At 46.6% G+C, this 21071-nt stretch overlaps 1 protein-coding gene across 1 annotated transcript in view; it reads right to left on the bottom strand.

Moving 5' to 3' along the window:
• Positions 1 to 323: 323 nt before the first annotated feature.
• LOC138367614 (soluble scavenger receptor cysteine-rich domain-containing protein SSC5D-like) overlaps positions 324 to 21071 on the bottom strand; it is a 24046-nt gene continuing 3298 nt past the window's right edge. Inside the window, exons 2-3 of the mRNA XM_069329336.1 lie at positions 4952 to 6606; positions 324 to 494 (exon numbers count right to left, since the gene is read on the bottom strand). Of these exons, the coding sequence (XP_069185437.1) occupies positions 324 to 494; positions 4952 to 6606 (1826 nt within the window). The remainder of the gene's footprint in view (positions 495 to 4951; positions 6607 to 21071) is intronic.

The raw sequence follows: 21071 nt of genomic DNA, 5'->3' as shown, positions 1-21071 counted from the left end.
ACTCGAATTATCATTTAAATTTCTACAATTTTCCTTCCCCTTTATGTCTTCATCATTTACCTTTATTTCTACCTCTTCTCTTCCCCACATGAAAATATAGACAAATACTTCAGTCCGGGGTCTTGACCCCTCGTCGGGACCACCCGTTTTTAAATGCAATAATTCACAAGTTACTCCTCCGTCCAATGTGGCCTTCATACAAAAAAAATCTAAACATATGCATGATATCAATGAGCATCTAAGATAGTTTTGCTGCGAGATGAAGGACCCGAGAGAAGAGAGACCATCATGAAGCAAGCAGTTTGGATGCTGTTTGTTGTTGTTTAAGATTCGCTATTTGGAACAAAAAGTTCCAAGTAGCACGGGCTATGGTGAGCCCGTAGTTGGATGATGCGATAACGGTCCCTGCTTGTGGAGATCTCCTTCCCCGTCCAGCGGGTCGGCGCCTCAAGACGCATCAGGTCATCAGGAATTATCACCTCTTCAACTGGATGCTGCGTGAATGCACTCGCATTAATCAAGAATGCACTCACAATAATCAAGAATGCACTCACAATAATCAAGAATGCACTCGCAATGATCAAGAATGCACTCGCAATGATCAAGAATGCACTCGCAATGATCAAGAATGCACTCACAATGATCAAGAATGCACTCACAATGATCAAGAATGCACTCACAATGATCAAGAATGCACTCACAATGATCAAGAATGCAGCCTGTACCGTATAGTAGGAAAGTGCTCCGTTATAAGGAAGAATGCACTTATAACTAAATTTCTCATATGTTACCAAGAATACACTCACAGTAACTAGCAATACCCCTCACAGTAACTAACACTACACTCACAGTAACTAACACTACACTCACAGTAACTAACACTACACTCACAGTAACTAACGCTACACTCACAGTAACTAACACTACACTCACAGTAACTAACACTACACTCACAGTAACTAACACTACACTCACAGTAACTAACACTACACTCACAGTAACTAACACTACACTCACAGTAACTAACACTACACTCACAGTAACTAGCAATACTACACTCACAGTAACTAACACTACACTCACAGTAACTAGCAATACTACACTCACAGTAACTAACACTACACTCACAGTAACTAGCAATACTACACTCACAGTAACTAACACTGCACTCACAGTAACTAGCAATACTACACTCACAGTAACTAACACTACACTCACAGTAACTAACGCTACACTCACAGTAACTAGCAATACTACACTCACAGTAACTAACGCTACACTCACAGTAACTAACGCTACACTCACAGTAACTAGCAATACTACACTCACAGTAACTAACGCTACACTCACAGTAACTAACGCTACACTCACAGTAACTAACGCTACACTCACAGTAACTAACGCTACACTCACAGTAACTAGCAATACTACACTCACAGTAACTAACGCTACACTCACAGTAACTAGCAATACTACACTCACAGTAACTAACGCTACACTCACAGTAACTAACGCTACACTCAGTAACTAACGCTACACTCACAGTAACTAGCAATACTACACTCACAGTAACTAACGCTACACTCACAGTAACTAACGCTACACTCACAGTAACTAGCAATACTACACTCACAGTAACTAACGCTACACTCACAGTAACTAACGCTACACTCACAGTAACTAACGCTACACTCACAGTAACTAGCAATACTACACTCACAGTAACTAACGCTACACTCACAGTAACTAACGCTACACTCACAGTAACTAACGCTACACTCACAGTAACTAACGCTACACTCACAGTAACTAACGCTATACTCACAGTAACTAACGCTACACTCACAGTAACTAACGCTACACTCACAGTAACTAACGCTATACTCACAGTAACTAACGCTATACTCACAGTAACTAACGCTACACTCACAGTAACTAACGCTATACTCACAGTAACTAACGCTACACTCACAGTAACTAACGCTACACTCACAGTAACTAACGCTACACTCACAGTAACTAACGCTATACTCACAGTAACTAACGCTATACTCACAGTAACTAACGCTACACTCACAGTAACTAACGCTATACTCACAGTAACTAACGCTACACTCACAGTAACTAACGCTACACTCACAGTAACTAACGCTACACTCACAGTAACTAACGCTACACTCACAGTAACTAACGCTACACTCACAGTAACTAACGCTACACTCACAGTAACTAACGCTACACTCACAGTAACTAACGCTACACTCACAGTAACTAACGCTACACTCACAGTAACTAACGCTATACTCACAGTAACTAGCAATATTATAGGCATCCATCAGTCTCAGGAGACCATGGAGGTGTGCTCTGGTTGTCGGTCTGGAGTGGCCTCTACAGGGCGCAAAGCCAGGGTAGGTGGATACGGGGGAGAAGCTGTCACCCATGCAACAGGTCCCCCCTCCCCTCTCCACGGCGACTTAAGTCTCTCATGGAAAGGCAAACTCTAATACGATCAATTTCAGCGCCGTCGCAGGAACAGAGCGAGGCAGAAGGCAACAACGAACTGCCCTAGAGGCTCCAGCTCCGGAGTTTATCTTAAAGTTGGTAAAAGAAGGCACAGGGACCCCAAACCCGACGACCGTCGTGGTCGGGGCCGGAGGAGAACCACCCCAGTAAGAGCAAGAACGACCCCAGCCTCCTGAAGCAGAGCCTGGTTGTTATTGTTGTTAAAGATTCGCTACCTGGAACAAGAAGTTCCAAGTAGCACGGGCTATGGTGAGCCCGTAGTGCCTTTAGAGGGCATTTTTCAGAGCCTGGGGGGCCACACGAGCCCCAGGAGGGGGACTTCTGAGCCCCGCACCTACGGGTTCCTGACAGAGGTCGTCACAGCCCTCTTTCACCCGTGGTCGGCTTCCTTCATGACCAAGCAGAAGGAATAGTAATAATTATTAATTATTATTTGATTATAATAATAATTATAATAATTGTTGTGCTATACACTCACAGTAATTAACAATACACGTACAGTAACTAAGAATACATTCACAGTAACTAAGAATACATTCACAGTAACTAAGAATACATTCACAGTAACTAAGAATACACGCACTCAAAAACTAAACACACACTTAGTTAACTTGTTTCCCAGCATGCATTTCCATTCACCAAGAGTGTACTAATGCTGAATGAAGAAGGCCCCTATTAATAAAGAACTCTCTCAATAATAATTGTTTCTTTCAACACGAGTGAACTCATAGTAATAAAGAACGCACTCACAATAAAGGTAATAAAAAGCACTTACAATGAAGGTCAGAAAAAACACCCACAATAAAAGCTATTAAAGAACGCACTCACAACACAACCCAACACCCAACTAAGTCACGTCAATAATCAAGCACTCACCAAAACAATGTAATGTTCTACAGTGATGATGCGAGGCACTCCTGGCCTCTTAAAAACGGAAAACGCATTTGCAACGGCCAAGAATGCAATCACTGCAATTAGGAATGCACTCTTCACGGGGTTTATTCTAACTCTAGCGCCCAAATGCATGCAGGCCGCCTAGCATCATGGCGCCGCTCAAGCCCCCACTGGGCGAGGTGGTTGGGCACGCAGCTCCTCATGCTAGGGATCTCTAATGATCAATAATTGGCTAGTCCGGTTCATCTTATTAGTTTTATATTGCCTAATTGGGGCTGAAGGGTTGCGTGTTGAACGTGTGCCGGATTAATAACACTGTTTACGAGAGAGCTGAAGTGGCTGTGTTTGTGAGGTTGTGTGCTTACCTGTAAGTGACTATGGGACAGAGAGGTCTATAAACAAACCACATGGGACGTGTGTGTGTAGAAGTCTGTAGCTCTTTATGCCCCGCCTACTAGTCCTGTTGTACCTGTTGGATTACAATAACTGTTTTGATGTTAAATTCTTTGTCGGATCTGTTCTTAAGTAGTGGATGAAGGAGGCTTCCACATCGCCGTTCACAGCAATCCACTTGTTGACAACGCGTTAAGGAGTACGAGAAATTAATAACATTTCTTCAACTTAATTGTATTTCCACCTTCCACTTATAGTCGTCTTGTCCTACATTCTCTCAGATTAAATAGGGGATTCTTGTCCGCCTTGTCTATTCCCGAGAGTATCTTGTATATCGTGATCATACCCTCTTTGTTTCCTCTTAGCCGACACTATGCTTGTGTCGGTTCCTGTTAACCTTTGAACTGGTTCATTTTTTTGTATTTTGTTACACAAGCCGATGGTGCATATTCTTTTGTATTCACCTAATTGTGCTTGCGGGGTTTGAGCTCGGGCACAATTCCACTCCCCCCCCCTACACACACACACACACACACACACACACACACACACACACACACACACACAAGAAGCAGCCCGTAGCAGTTGTCTACCTCCCAGGTATCTATTTATTGCTAGGTGAACAGGTGTATCAGGGTTAAAGAAACTCTGCCCATTTATCAGGGTGAAAGAAATTCTGCCCATTTATCAGGATGAAAGAAACTCTGCCCATTTAATCGATCCCCCTTCCGCCGGGGATCGATCCCCGGACCCTAAGACTACGAATACCAAGCACGGTGCACTCAGCCGTCAGGCCCCTAAGTGTACACATGTGTGGAGGAGGAGGTGGGGTGGGGGAAGGGGGGGGGAGCGAACACCCACTTGCCACGCTCATCTCAAATATTTCTTTAGTTATGAGTTTTTAAGAGCCGCCACCAGCCACACTCAGAGCCTGACAACACCAGCCTCTAGCTGCCGCCTGGTGTGGGCAAGGCCGCCTCACTCTCTGTGTGCTCACCTAGCTGTGTTTAGAGGGGTTGAGCTCTGGCTCTTTGGTCCCGCCTCTCAACTGTCAATCAACAGGTGTACAGGTTCCTGAGCCTACTGGGCTCTATCATATCTACACTTGAAACTGTGTATGGAGTCAGCCTCATTTCAATACTCGTGGGTCGGGTATCGTGAGGGGCGTGAGTCGGGTATCGTGAGGGGCGTGAGTCGGGTATCGTGAGGGGCGTGGGTCGGGTGTCGTGAGAGACGTGGGTCGGGTATTGTGTGAGGCGTGGGTCTGGTATCGTGTGAGGCGTGGGTCGGGTATCGTGAGAGGCGAGGGTCGGGTATCGTGAGAGGCGAGGGTCGGGTATCGTGAGAGGCGAGGGTCGGGTATCGTGAGAGGCGAGGGTCGGGTATCGTGAGAGACGAGGGTCGGGTATCGTGAGAGACGAGGGTCGGGTATCGTGAGAGGGGAGGGTCGGGCATCGTGAGAGGCGAGGGTCGGGTATCGTGAGAGGCGAGGGTCGGGTATCGTGAGAGACGAGGGTCGGGTATCGTGAGAGACGAGGGTCGGGTATCGTGAGAGACGAGGGTCGGGTATCGTGAGAGACGAGAGTAGGGTATCGTGAGAGGCGATGGTCGGGTATCGTGAGAGGCGAGGGTCGGGTATCGTGTGAAGCGAGGGTCGGGTATCGTGAGAGGCGAGGGTCGGGTATCGTGAGAGGCGAGGGTCGGGTATCGTGAGAGGCTTGGGTCGGGTATCGTGAGAGGCGAGGGTCGGGTATCGTGAGAGGCGAGGGTCGGGTATCGTGAGAGGCTTGGGTCGGGTATCGTGAGAGGCGAGGGTCGAGTATCGTGAGAGGCTTGGGTCGGGTATCGTGAGAGGCGAGGGTCGGGTATCGTGAGAGGCGAGGGTCGGGTATCGTGAGAGGCGAGGGTCGGGTATCGTGAGAGGCTTGGGTCGGGTATCGTGAGAGGCGAGGGTCGGGTATCGTGAGAGGCGAGGGTCGGGTATCGTGAGAGGCGAGGGTCGGGTATCGTGAGAGGCGAGGGTCGGGTATCGTGAGAGGAGTGGGTCGGGTATCGCGAGAGGCGAGGGTCGGGTATCGTGAGAGGAGAGAAGAGGAGAGGGTATCGTGAGAAACGAGGGTCGGGTATCGTGAGGGGCGAGGGGCGGGTATCGTGAGAGGCGAGGGTCGGGTATCGTGAGAGGCGAGGGTCGGGTATCGTGAGAGGCGAGGGTCGGGTATCGTGAGAGGCGAGGGTCGGGTATCGTGTGAGGCGAGGGTCGGGTATCGTGTGAGGCGAGGGTCGAGTATCGTGTGAGGCGAGGGTCGGGTATCGTGTGAGGCGAGGGTCGGGTATCGTGAGAGGCGAGGGTCGGGTATCGTGAAAGGCGAGGGTCGGGTATCGTGAGAGGAGAGAAGAGGAGAGGAGAGGGTATCGTGAGAGGCGAGGGTCGGGTATCGTGAGAGGCGATGGTCGGGTATCGTGAGAGGCGAGGGTCGGGTATCGTGTGAAGCGAGGATCGGGTATCGTGAGAGGCGAGGGTCGGGTATCGTGAGAGGCGAGGGTCGGGTATCGTGTGAAGCGAGGGTCGGGTATCGTGAGAGGCGAGGGTCGGGTATCGTGAGAGGCGAGGGTCGGGTATCGTGAGAGGCGAGGGTCGGGTATCGTGAGAGGCGAGGGTCGGGTATCGGGAGAGGCGAGGGTCGGGTATCGTGTGAGGCGAGGGTCGGGTATCGGGAGAGGCGAGGGTCGGGTATCGTGTGAGGCGAGGGTCGGTTATCGTGCCACGGGGGAGGACACAATACACTGTGCTACACACTCAGGAGAAGCACACACTTAGTGGTGGTGTAAGCCGCTCTGGCCAGCCAACACTCTCATTACCTGTAATTATCACCAGTAACACCTGCCAGATAACAGTCATTGGTGCCGCTTCCACACCCGCCACTATACCTGCGGCCGCCCTCCCCCACACCCAACACCCTCACCCACCCTCCCCCACCCCAACACCCACAGCCACCCACACCCCAACACCCACAGCCACCCTTCCCCACCCCAACACCCACTCCGCCCTCCTCCACCCCACCACACCCACCCTCCCTAACCCCAACACCCACTCCACCACAGCCAACCTCCCTCATCCCAACACGCACTCCACCACGGTCACTCTCCCTGACCCCAACACCCACTCCACCACACCCACCCTCCCTAACCCCAACACGCACTCCACCACGGTCACCCTCCCTCACCCCAACACCCACCCCACCACACCTACCCTAGATCCCTGTCGGAAAATCCGACACCATTTACTAATATTAATTCAACAGGCAGATAATATTGCTGCTGTGTTGTATAAACAAGTTACCCATAGAAAATGTAACTTGTAGTGGAATTTTCCGTCAATAGAAAACGGGATATCATTGCCACGTAGTACTATAAATTCACCAACTATTCTGTTGGGAATTATTCTTAAATACATTAGTCTTTGGACTTTTACCATCATAAAAGCATCTCATTTGAATTAACTTAATTATCAGTATCAAAATAAAGTAAATGTGACCCTTCTATCAGTTACTGACATCGGGACAAAGAGCCAAGGCGTCAGGAGGAAGAGTCAGCCATTGTTTGTTAAGACCAGAGGTGCAGGGGAGCAAATTCAGCTACTATAATTTCTCTTGGACGAAGTATTATGGAGATCAAATTAGTGCTCTACCATCATCAACACGCTGTCAACAATAAACAAGGGAAGTGTCCTACCGAAACCCGTTTATCTAAATATTTCTGGCCAGTTAAATGTTAGGTAGATATTGGGCGAACCGGTTAGAGTGCAAACCAGCTTCTTAAATTAAGGTAATTAAGCCTTGGTCCTTATTATATAATATACAGTGTTTTCTCTGATATAGCTGTCATATATGAGGATTCTGGCTTTACAGCTAGCGCCCTTTGACAGGAACAAGAGGAAGCAAGACTTAATACATCAGTTACTGGTGATGGAAGCTAGCCTCAAACGAGAATAATTTGGTGTCTACATCCTAGTTATACCTGGTGGACTAAGCCTGCTGTACAATAAGATAAGGAACCTCCTCAATGTATACTAATATATGTATTTAATACTGTAGTTTGATTGGCTGCATATATATAAATTTAATATAACCCCCCCCCCTAATGTGTAAGGATCGATTTGTGAGATTATTGCAGAAATACAGTCCACTTAACATGATACAAATTGCTATCGAAATATATAAATTAACGTAAATATAAATTCTATATAAATTCATATAAATTAAATAAACATAAATCTCACAGGTCGGTTCCCACACTCCCTATCCCCAACACCCACCCCACCACAGCCACCCTCCCTATCCCCAACACCCACCCCACCACAGCCACCCTCCCAATCCCCAACACCCACCCCACCACAGCCACCCTCCCTATCCCCAACACCCACCCCACCACAGCCACCCTCCCTATCCCCAACACCCACCCCACCACAGCCACCCTCCCTATCCCCAACACCCACCCCACCACAGCCACACTCCCTATCCCCAACACCCACCCCACCACAGCCACCCTCCCTATCCCCAACACCCACCCCACCACAGCCACCCTCCCTATCCCCAACACCCACCCCACCACAGCCACCCTCCCTATCCCCAACACCCACCCCACCACAGCCACCCTCCCTATCCCCAACACCCACCCCACCACAGCCACCCTCCCTATCCCCAACACCCACCCCACCACAGCCACCCTCCCTATCCCCAACACCCACCCCACCACAGCCACCCTCCCTATCCCCAACACCCACCCCACCACAGCCACCCTCCCTATCCCCAACACCCACCCCACCACAGCCACCCTCCCTATCCCCAACACCCACCCCACCACAGCCACCCTCCCTATCCCCAACACCCACCCCACCACAGCCACCCTCCCTATCCCCAACACCCACCCCACCACAGCCACCCTCCCTATCCCCAACACCCACCCCACCACAGCCACCCTCCCTATCCCCAACACCCACCCCACCACAGCCACCCTCCCTATCCCCAACACCCACCCCACCACAGCCACCCTCCCTATCCCCAACACCCACCCCACCACAGCCACCCTCCCTATCCCCAACACCCACCCCACCACAGCCACCCTCCCTATCCCCAACACCCACCCCACCACAGCCACCCTCCCTATCCCCAACACCCACCCCACCACAGCCACCCTCCCTATCCCCAACACCCACCCCACCACAGCCACCCTCCCTATCCCCAACATCCACCCCACCATGGTCACCCACCCTCACACCAACAACCACCCCCTCTTCAATCACCCTCCCTCATGGAAGTTCCAACCAACATTAATACATGCAATAAGCCCAAGAGAACCAACAAGCAAGAAGGGGTATTCAATCTATTCAATTTCAACAATAAGAGGATCGACTGGGAAAAAAATAAATATAGACTTTGCAAACATTTAATGAGACTGAATAGCTCAACTGACAGCTGAAGCATACAAGATCTGCTTGAAACATGTGCCTGTGAGGAGGGTCAGAAGGAGGAACACTTTAGAAAGAGAATGCAGACGATTGTACAGAAGGAATAAAAATCACGGAAATGCTTAAACAGACACGACTTTCACAGAGAAAATCAAACAATCTAAACAGGAATATCGAAGAAATAGAGCAGAGGTAAAGTGATCATACGAGTCTGTGGATATGGAATTGGAACAAAGCTATGTAAGAAATATCTGGTCAGTATATATATATATATATATATATATATATATATATATATATATATATATATATATATATATATATATACAACTTTAGAACACTTTCCCACCATGAGACTCGAACCCTAGCCAGCACAGAAGCCTTCCAGCAACTGGCATAACAGGTACGCCTTTAACCCACTGCACCACGCTCAGACCCTTAGAAGAGATGGTAATTTCGGAGTATTTATACAAACCAAAGACCACCATCTCCCAAGAGCACTAGAGCAAGTGAGGGGTCATTTTTATGTTTTTCATTATATATATATATATATATATATATATATATATATATGCAAACAAGCCTGAATGGTCCCCAGGACTATATACAACTGAAAACTCACACCCCAGAAGTGACTCGAACCCATACTCCCACAACTGGTATGTACAGGGACGCCTTAATCCGCTTGACCATCACGACCGGACAAAAGGAAGTGATAGCCGAGGCTATATGAACCACTTCCCCGCCGGCACTCGGATGGTAATCTTGGGCATAGCATTTTATCAAATCACCTCATTCTTTGGGGCACACGTGAGGAACACAAATGCAAACAAGCCTGAATGGTCCCCAGGACTATATACAACTGAAAACTCACACCCCAGAAGTGACTCGAACCCATACTCCCACAACTGGTATGTACAGGGACGCCTTAATCCGCTTGACCATCACGACCGGACAAAAGGAAGTGATAGCCGAGGCTATATGAACCACTTCCCCGCCGGCACTCGGATGGTAATCTTGGGCATAGCATTTTATCAAATCACCTCATTCTTTGGGGCACACGTGAGGAACACAAATGCAAACAAGCCTGAATGGTCCCCAGGACTATATACAACTGAAAACTCACACCCCAGAAGTGACTCGAACCCATACTCCGACAACTGGTATGTACAGGGACGCCTTAATCCGCTTGACCATCACGACCGGACAAAAGGAAGTGATAGCCGAGGCTATATGAACCACTTCCCCGCCGGCACTCGGATGGTAATCTTGGGCATAGCATTTTATCAAATCACCTCATTCTTTGGGGCACACGTGAGGAACACAAATGCAAACAAGCCTGAATGGTCCCCAGGACTATATACAACTGAAAACTCACACCCCAGAAGTGACTCGAACCCATACTCCCACAACTGGTATGTACAGGGACGCCTTAATCCGCTTGACCATCACGACCGGACAAAAGGAAGTGATAGCCGAGGCTATATGAACCACTTCCCCGCCGGCACTCGGATGGTAATCTTGGGCATAGCATTTTATCAAATCACCTCATTCTTTGGGGCACACGTGAGGAACACAAATGCAAACAAGCCTGAATGGTCCCCAGGACTATATACAACTGAAAACTCACACCCCAGAAGTGACTCGAACCCATACTCCCACAACTGGTATGTACAGGGACGCCTTAATCTGCTTGACCATCACGACCGGACAAAAGGAAGTGATAGCCGAGGCTATATGAACCACTTCCCCGCCGGCACTCGGATGGTAATCTTGGGCATAGCATTTTATCAAATCACCTCATTCTTTGGGGCACACGTGAGGAACACAAATGCAAACAAGCCTGAATGGTCCCCAGGACTATATACAACTGAAAACTCACACCCCAGAAGTGACTCGAACCCATACTCCCACAACTGGTATGTACAGGGACGCCTTAATCCGCTTGACCATCACGACCGGACAAAAGGAAGTGATAGCCGAGGCTATATGAACCACTTCCCCGCCGGCACTCGGATGGTAATCTTGGGCATAGCATTTTATCAAATCACCTCATTCTTTGGGGCACACGTGAGGAACACAAATGCAAACAAGCCTGAATGGTCCCCAGGACTATATACAACTGAAAACTCACACCCCAGAAGTGACTCGAACCCATACTCCCACAACTGGTATGTACAGGGACGCCTTAATCCGCTTGACCATCACGACCGGACAAAAGGAAGTGATAGCCGAGGCTATATGAACCACTTCCCCGCCGGCACTCGGATGGTAATCTTGGGCATAGCATTTTATCAAATCACCTCATTCTTTGGGGCACACGTGAGGAACACAAATGCAAACAAGCCTGAATGGTCCCCAGGACTATATACAACTGAAAACCCCAAAGAATGAGGTGATTTGATAAAATGCTATGCCCAAGATTACCATCCGAGTGCCGGCGGGGAAGTGGTTCATATAGCCTCGGCTATCACTTCCTTTTGTCCGGTCGTGATGGTCAAGCGGATTAAGGCGTCCCTGTACATACCAGTTGTGGGAGTATGGGTTCGAGTCACTTCTGGGGTGTGAGTTTTCAGTTGTATATAGTCCTGGGGACCATTCAGGCTTGTTTGCATTTGTGTTCCTCACGTGTGCCCCAAAGAATGAGGTGATTTGATAAAATGCTATGCCCAAGATTACCATCCGAGTGCCGGCGGGGAAGTGGTTCATATAGCCTCGGCTATCACTTCCTTTTGTCCGGTCGTGATGGTCAAGCGGATTAAGGCGTCCCTGTACATACCAGTTGTGGGAGTATGGGTTCGAGTCACTTCTGGGGTGTGAGTTTTCAGTTGTATATAGTCCTGGGGACCATTCAGGCTTGTTTGCATTTGTGTTCCTCACGTGTGCCCCAAAGAATGAGGTGATTTGATAAAATGCTATGCCCAAGATTACCATCCGAGTGCCGGCGGGGAAGTGGTTCAAATAGCCTCGGCTATCACTTCCTTTTGTCCGGTCGTGATGGTCAAGCGGATTAAGGCGTCCCTGTACATACCAGTTGTGGGAGTATGGGTTCGAGTCACTTCTGGGGTGTGAGTTTTCAGTTGTATATAGTCCTGGGGACCATTCAGGCTTGTTTGCATTTGTGTTCCTCACGTGTGCCCCAAAGAATGAGGTGATTTGATAAAATGCTATGCCCAAGATTACCATCCGAGTGCCGGCGGGGAAGTGGTTCATATAGCCTCGGCTATCACTTCCTTTTGTCCGGTCGTGATGGTCAAGCGGATTAAGGCGTCCCTGTACATACCAGTTGTGGGAGTATGGGTTCGAGTCACTTCTGGGGTGTGAGTTTTCAGTTGTATATAGTCCTGGGGACCATTCAGGCTTGTTTGCATTTGTGTTCTTCACGTGTGCCCCAAAGAATGAGGTGATTTGATAAAATGCTATGCCCAAGATTACCATCCGAGTGCCGGCGGGGAAGTGGTTCATATAGCCTCGGCTATCACTTCCTTTTGTCCGGTCGTGATGGTCAAGCGGATTAAGGCGTCCCTGTACATACCAGTTGTGGGAGTATGGGTTCGAGTCACTTCTGGGGTGTGAGTTTTCAGTTATATATATATATATATATATATATATATATATATATATATATATATATATATATATATATATATATATATATATATATTAGTATATTTTGGTAGCAGTCTTTCCTGTAGACATATATTATTAAATATGACCGAAAAAGTAAGATTAATAATTCTAACACGAATTTTCTCAATCTTTCGTACATTACGCTTCACTGTTGGAGGTAAATCAAAAATCAATTCTCCAAAATTCATTTTTATTTCTAGTCTGACGCGACACAGGCGCGTTTCGTAAAACTTATTACATTTTCAAAGACTTTAGTTCACAAATACACAACTGAATAGAACTTACGTATCTCCGATTTTACATCTACATTTGAGTGAGGTGGAAGGGGTGATGTGGCATTAACACAAGACAGAACAAAATGTGGTATTAATAGGGTATTAATTTCATCAACACAAGACAGAACAAGGGTATTAATAGGGTATTAATTTCATCAACACAAGACAGAACACGAAACAATGGATATTGAATAGAAGTGTTTGTAGAAAGCCTATTGGTCCATATTTCTTGATGCTTCTATATTGGAGCGGAGTCTTGAGGTGGGTAGAATATAGTTGTGCAATAATTGGCTGTTGATTGCTGGTGTTGACTTCTTGATGTGTAGTGCCTCGCAAACGTCAAGCCGCCTGCTATCGCTGTATCTATCGATGATTTCTGTGTTGTTTACTAGGATTTCTCTAGCGATGGTTTGGTTGTGGGAAGAGATTATATGTTCCTTAATGGAGCCCTGTTGCTTATGCATCGTTAAACGCCTAGAAAGAGATGTTGTTGTCTTGCCTATATACTGGGTTTTTTGGAGCTTACAGTCCCCAAGTGGGCATTTGAAGGCATAGACGATGTTAGTCTCTTTTAAAGCGTTCTGTTTTGTGTCTGGAGAGTTTCTCATGAGTAGGCTGGCCGTTTTTCTGGTTTTATAGTAAATCGTCAGTTGTATCCTCTGATTTTTGTCTGTAGGGATAACGTTTCTATTAACAATATCTTTCAGGACCCTTTCCTCCGTTTTATGAGCTGTGGAAAAGAAGTTCCTATAAAATAGTCTAATAGGGGGTATAGGTGTTGTGTTAGTTGTCTCTTCAGAGGTTGCATGGCTTTTCACTTTCCTTCTTATGATGTCTTCGACGAAACCATTGGAGAAGCCGTTATTGACTAGGACCTGCCTTACCCTACAGAGTTCTTCGTCGACTTGCTTCCATTCTGAGCTGTGGCTGAGAGCACGGTCGACATATGCGTTAACAACACTCCTCTTGTACCTGTCTACGCAGTCGCTGTTGGCATTTAGGCACATTCCTATGTTTTTTCCTTAGTGTAGACTGCAGTGTGGAAACCTCCGCCCTTCTCCATGACTGTTACATCTAGAAAGGGCAGCTTCCCATCCTTTTCCATCTCCTAAGTGAAACGCAGCACGGAACCCTGCTCAAATGCCTCCTTCAGCTCCTGCAGATGTCTGACATCAGGTACCTGTGTAAAAATGTCGTCAACATACATGCAGTATATGGCCGGTTTCAAGTTCATGTCGACTAAGACTTTTTGCTCGATGGTACCCATGTAGAAGTTTGCAAACAGGACACCTAGGGGAGAACCCATGGCGACCCCATCTACTTGCTTATACATGTGCCCATCCGGGCTCAAGAAGGGTGCCTCTTTAGTACAAGCTTGGAGTAGTTTCCTCAGAATATTTTCTGGTATGTCAAGAGGAGTACAGGCTGGATCACGATACACTCTGTCGGCTATCATTCCGATTGTCTCGTCCACAGGTACGTTGGTAAACAGCGATTCTACGTCCAACGAGGCTCTTATCCCTGTGGCCCGTGTGCCCCGCAGTAAGTCAACAAATTCCTTTGGAGACTTCAGGCTGAAGGCGCAAGGAACATAAGGAGTCAGCAGGCCGTTGAGACGCTTCGCCAGTCTGTACGTGGGTGTGGGTATCTGGCTAATGATTGGCCGAAGTGGGTTTCCAGGCTTGTGCGTCTTGTCATTTCCATACGCATATCCAGGTTTATATTCCCCAATGATCTTTGGCAGGTGGAGTCCGGATTTCTTGGCGTTCACAGTTTCGATCAGTTTGTTGACATTTGCTTTTAATTCGGCTGTAGTGTCCTTCGTTACCCTTTGGAACTTAGTTTGGTCAGAGAGTATGATGTTCATTTTCGCCAGATATTCGTCTTTTTTAAGAATGACATATATTGGCGACTTGTCACCTCTCCTGACAACTATCTCCTTGTTCTCACGAAGGCTTTTAGCTGCCGCTTTAAGCTCGGGGGACAGTATGGTGCTTCTGTAGTTGCCTAGATTCTTTCCTCCTTCTGCAATAAGTTCTGCTTGTAAGGTATCTTTGGTAGTGACCTTCTTTTGTGTCTAGAGGTCGAATATGTCGTCCAAAAGAATTTCCAACTCTACTTTCCGGGCCATCTCACTCGGTCTGGACATAACATGACAGTTTATGCCCAGATTTAGGAGAGTGACTTGGCCCTCAGTGAGGTTAATTCCTGCAAGGTTCAGGAAGCCATCTCTTGGTCGTGGAATTGCCATAGATCCTCCATATAATGTTGTTAGTTTCTTGATAATCCTTGTTTCAGTGCTGAGGTGATGTTGGTCTGTGAGGATGTCGAGGTGTTGTTCAATGCGGGTACGGATACTATCGTCGATGTTGCTATTTCTCCACTCGTTTGTAGCATGAAGTAGTTGCATTTTGTTGTCTTTGATTTCATTCTCTGCCTTGTATATCTGATCACGAATCAGATCCTGGCGATATTTTATCGTGAAGGCTTGATTCCTTGCTGCTGGGTCGTGCGCTTTAATATTAGTATATTTTGGTAGCAGTCTTTCCTGTAGACATATATTATTAAATATGACCGAAAAAGTAAGATTAATTATTCTAACACGAATTTTCTCAATCTTTCGTACATTACGCTTCACTGTTGGAGGTAAATAAAAAATCAATTCTCCAAAATACATTTTTATTTCTAGTCTTGTCGTTGGACATAGAATCGCTGTTTACCAACGTACCTGTGGACGAGACAATCGGAATGATAGCCGACAGAGTGTATCGTGATCCAGCCTGTACTCCTCTTGACATACCAGAAAATATTCTGAGGAAACTACTCCAAGCTTGTACTAAAGAGGCACCCTTCTTGAGCCCGGATGGGCACATGTATAAGCAAGTAGATGGGGTCGCCATGGGTTCTCCCCTAGGTGTCCTGTTTGCAAACTTCTACATGGGTACCATCGAGCAAAAAGTCTTAGTCGACATGAACTTGAAACCGGCCATATACTGCAGGTATGTTGACGACATTTTTACACAGGTACCTGATGTCAGACATCTGCAGGAGCTGAAGGAGGCATTTGAGCAGAGTTCCGTGCTGCGTTTCACTTACGAGATGGAAAAGGATGGGAAGCTGCCCTTTCTAGATGTAACAGTCATGGAAAAGGGCGGAGGTTTCCACACTGCAGTCTACACTAAGGAAACAAACATAGGAATGTGCCTAAATGCCAACAGCGACTGCCCAGACAGGTACAAGAGGAGTGTTGTTAACGCATATGTCGACCGTGCTCTCAGCCACAGCTCAGAATGGAAGCAAGTCGACGAAGAACTCTGTAGGGTAAGGCAGGTCCTAGTCAATAACGGCTTCTCCAATGGTTTCGTCGAAGACATCATAAGAAGGAAAGTGAAAAGCCATGCAACCTCTGAAGAGACAACTAACACAACACCTATACCCCCTATTAGACTATTTTACAGGAACTTCTTTTCCACAGCTCATAAAACGGAGGAAAGGGTCCTGAAAGATATTGTTAATAGAAACGTTATCCCTACAGACAAAAATCAGAGGATACAACTGACGATTTACTATAAAACCAGAAAAACGGCCAGCCTACTCATGAGAAACTCTCCAGACACAAAACAGAACGCTTTAAAAGAGACTAACGTCGTCTATGCCTTCAAATGCCCACTTGGGGACTGTAAGCTCCAAAAAACCCAGTATATAGGCAAGACAACAACATCTCTATCTAGGCGTTTAACGATGCATAAGCAACAGGGCTCCATTAAGGAACATATAATCTCTTCCCACAACCAAGCCATCGCCAGAGAAATCCTAGTAAACAACACAGAAATCATCGATAGATACAGCGATAGCAGGCGGCTTGACGTTTGCGAGGCACTACACATCAAGAAGTCAACACCAGCAATCAACAGCCAATTATTGCACAACTATATTCTACCCACCTCAAGACTCCGCTCCAATATAGAAGCATCAAGAAATATGGACCAATAGGCTTTCTACAAACACTTCTATTCAATATCCATTGTTTCGTGTTCTGTCTTGTGTTGATGAAATTAATACCCTATTAATACCCTTGTTCTGTCTTGTGTTGATGAAATTAATACCCCATTAATACCACATTTTGTTCTGTCGTGTGTTAATGCCACATCACCCCTTCCACCTCACTCAAATGTAGATATAAAATCGGAGATACGTAAGTTCTATTCAGTTGTGTATTTGTGAACTAAAGTCTTTGAAAATGTAATAAGTTTCACGAAACGCGCCCGTGTCGCGTCAGACTAGAAATAAAAATGAATTTTGGAGAATTGATTTTTGATTTACCTCCAACAGTGAAGCGTAATGTACGAAAGATTGAGAAAATTCGTGTTAGAATTATTAATCTTACTTTTTCGGTCATATTTAATATATATATATATATATATATATATATATATATATATATATATATATATATATATATATATATATATATATATATATATATATATAATGTCGTACCTAGTAGCCAGAACGCACTTCTCAGCCTACTATGCAAGGCCCAATTTGCCTAATAAGCCAACTTTTCATGAATTAATTGTTTTTCGACTACCTAACCTACCTAACATAACCTAACCTAACTTTTTCGGCTACCTAACCTAACCTAACCTATAAAGATAGGTTAGGTAGGGTTGGTTAGGTTTGGTCATATATCTATGTTAATTTTAACTCCACTAAAAAAAATTGACCTCATACGTAATGAAATGGGTTGCTTTATCATTTCATAAGAAAAAAATTAGAGAAAATATATTAATTCAGGAAAACTTGGCTTATTAGGCAAATCGGGCCTTGCATAGTAGGCTGAGAAGTGCGTTCTGGCTATTAGGTACGACATATATATATATATTTGTCGTACCTAATAGCCAGAACGCACTTCTCAGCCTACTATGCAAGGCCCGATTTGCCTAATAAGCCAAGTTTTCATGAATTAATGTTTTTTCGTGTACTTAACCTACCTAACCTAACCTAACTTTTTCGGCTACCTAACTTAACCTAACCTATAAAGATAGGTTAGATTAGGTTAGGTAGGGTTGGTTAGGTTCGGTCATATATCTACGTTAATTTTAACTCCAATAAAAAAAAATTGACCTCATACATAATGAAATGGGTAGCTTTATCATTTCATAAGAAAAAAATTAGAAAAAATATATTTTTTCATGAAAACTTGGCTTATTAGGCAAATCGGGCCTTGCATAGTAGGCTGAGAAGTGCGTTCTGGCTACTAGGTACGACATATATATATATAAACATATACACATTTATATACATATACACATAAATTTTTTCCAATTATTGGGGGGTAAGGATTTCTGGTCAGTATTTCACCTGGGAATTACGTACTGAGGGGCTGGGTTTTCATCTAGTAAATCGAGGCACTTGGGCCACCAGCTGTGGGAGCGGGGCGTCTCATCTTGGAGACATCTTTCTAACATTGGGTCCTCTAACATTTCGATGGTGTTCCACACCCCTGATGCTGCAGTCTGATGTTTAATGGCTGTATGTTCAGGAGCTCCTGGATTGTCTGGTGGACAATCAGATGGTGGACGGTGTTTTGCTGCTCTCTTTAGCGACTTATTTTGCACTGCTTGCAGTTTCTGCATGTTTGTTTTCTTTAAGGTGTGTAGTGGTACTGGGGGATACTCTAGATGCGGCCGAACTGGAGCCTTATATAGGTGGATTTAAATGTTTTGTACTGAGGCATCGGAATCTCAGTTTTCTTAAGGCTGCTTTGACTTTGTTTATTGGTTCCTTACATGAAATTTGATCCCTGTTCTATTTATCATAAGTCCCAGTATTCTGCCCACCTCCGCATATTGGATCGGATGGTTGTCAAGGATAATGGGGTCTGGGTTTCTTTTTCACAATGTGTATTATTTGGAACTTTTGTTTGTTGGTGCTAATTTTCCATTGCTTCTCAAAGTTGTTTATGAGTTCAATTGCCGCCTTGGTCTTGTCGGCTAGTAGCGGCTTTGATGGTCCCGGTTGGCATATTATTTGGGTGACATCGTCAGCGTATGTGATGTATTCTCCATGTTGGGGTTGGGGTAGGTCAGCTGTATATATATGTTGAATAGAGTGGGGGAGAGGCAGCTTCCTTGTGGTACTCCACTTTTCAGTTCTATTACGTCACCCAAGTAGCTGCCGATATTAAGCCTAGCAGTTCTGTAGTCTATAAAGCTGCAGAGAGTAGCAGTAAATCTCTCAGGAAGTCCTAGTTCAGATATCTTATATTTTAGGCCTGTGTGCCACACTTTGTTGAAGGCTTTCGAAACGTCTCTAAGCACTATATTACACTGATCTTTTTTCGACACTGCCTTTGGGGGTCGTAGCCATAAGGGCCCGGGTTCGATTCCCGGCCGAGGCGGAAATCAATGGGCAGGGTTTCTTTCACCCTGATGGTCCTGTTACGTAGCAGTTAATAGGTACCTGGGAGTTAGACAGCTGCTACGGGCTACATCCGGGGGATGTGTAACAAAAAGGAGGCCAGGTTGAGGACAGGCCGCGGGGACGCTAAGCCCCGAAATCATCTCAAGATTACTTCAAGATAAGTTGACAAGAACAGTAGTTATAAATTTAGAGAAAGTAGGAGATAGGAGCTAGAAATTCAATCAGTCGATGAAATGTACCAAAACACTCGGACCGTCTTCAGGTGGTCAATAAGTGAGATGTACTGATATAAGAAGTTGTAGAAGCCGCCTCCATCCTCAACTTTTGGCCAGACTCGACAAAGATTTTGAACATCAGGAAAGTTATATTGTAAGACAACAGATACAACAAGACTAACAGGCGGGGTATAAAGAGCTAAACCTTACTTCCCCAACGTTACTGTCAGGTAAGTACTACCACAACCTTCACCGCTCCCCCTCCCCCACGGCACCTACCACCACCACCACCACCAGCACTAGCACAACCACCAGCACTAGCACAACCACCAGCACTACCACCACCAGCACTAGCACAACCACCACCACCACCACCAGCACCACCACCAGCACTAGCACAACCACCACCACCACCACCACCAGCACTAGCACAACCACCACCACCAGCACAACCACCACCACCACTAGCACAACCACCACCACCACCAGCACTAGCACAACCACCACCACCACCACCACCACCACCAGCACCACCACCAGCACCACCACCACCAGCACTAGCACAACCACCACCACCACCACCACCACCACCACCTGCACTAGCACAACCACCACCACCACCACCACCACCACCAGCACTACCACCACCACCACCACCACCAGCACTAGCACAACCACCACCACCAGCACTAGCACAACCACCACCACCAGCACTAGCACAACCACCACCACCAGCACTAGCACAACCACTACCACCAACACCACCACCACCACCACCACCACTGTTACGAACCCGGATCCAGCGTCCGAGCAAGGAGCAGCAACGACTACGCCATCTGTGGGTCAGCTCCCGAAACCCCAGCCAAACGAACGACGACACCGGATGAGGACGGCGAATATCGGCCACAAGGGCCAGTTTCCAGTCCTGTGCAGTTCACAACACAGCCTCTCCTGACCTCTGGTGAGGTGGTGCTCCGACGATAGCGCCATCTATGGACTGGATACGTCAGGTGTTTGCGCCCGAGCCCGTAAGTGAGGTGTTTTAGTGTCCCGGTTATTGATGACGTGTCTGCTTACAGAGCCGACCTGGGACCACTGTGAGGGAAGTGGAGTCAGTCTACCCGAGGCAGCCAGTCTCCATACCTTGAACGTTGCTGCAGCTGTTGTGAAGTCGTCCCCCCGGAAGAACACTGTGATGTGTTAGCCTGCCAGTGGAGTGGCAGTAAGAGGATTTACCCGGGACCTTTA

Source organism: Procambarus clarkii, chromosome 22 (genome assembly GCF_040958095.1).
Source record: "Procambarus clarkii isolate CNS0578487 chromosome 22, FALCON_Pclarkii_2.0, whole genome shotgun sequence".
Classification (NCBI taxonomy): domain Eukaryota; kingdom Metazoa; phylum Arthropoda; class Malacostraca; order Decapoda; family Cambaridae; genus Procambarus; species Procambarus clarkii.
Note: the sequence above shows the minus strand (reverse complement) of the source record. Positions and strands in the feature narration are given on the sequence as shown.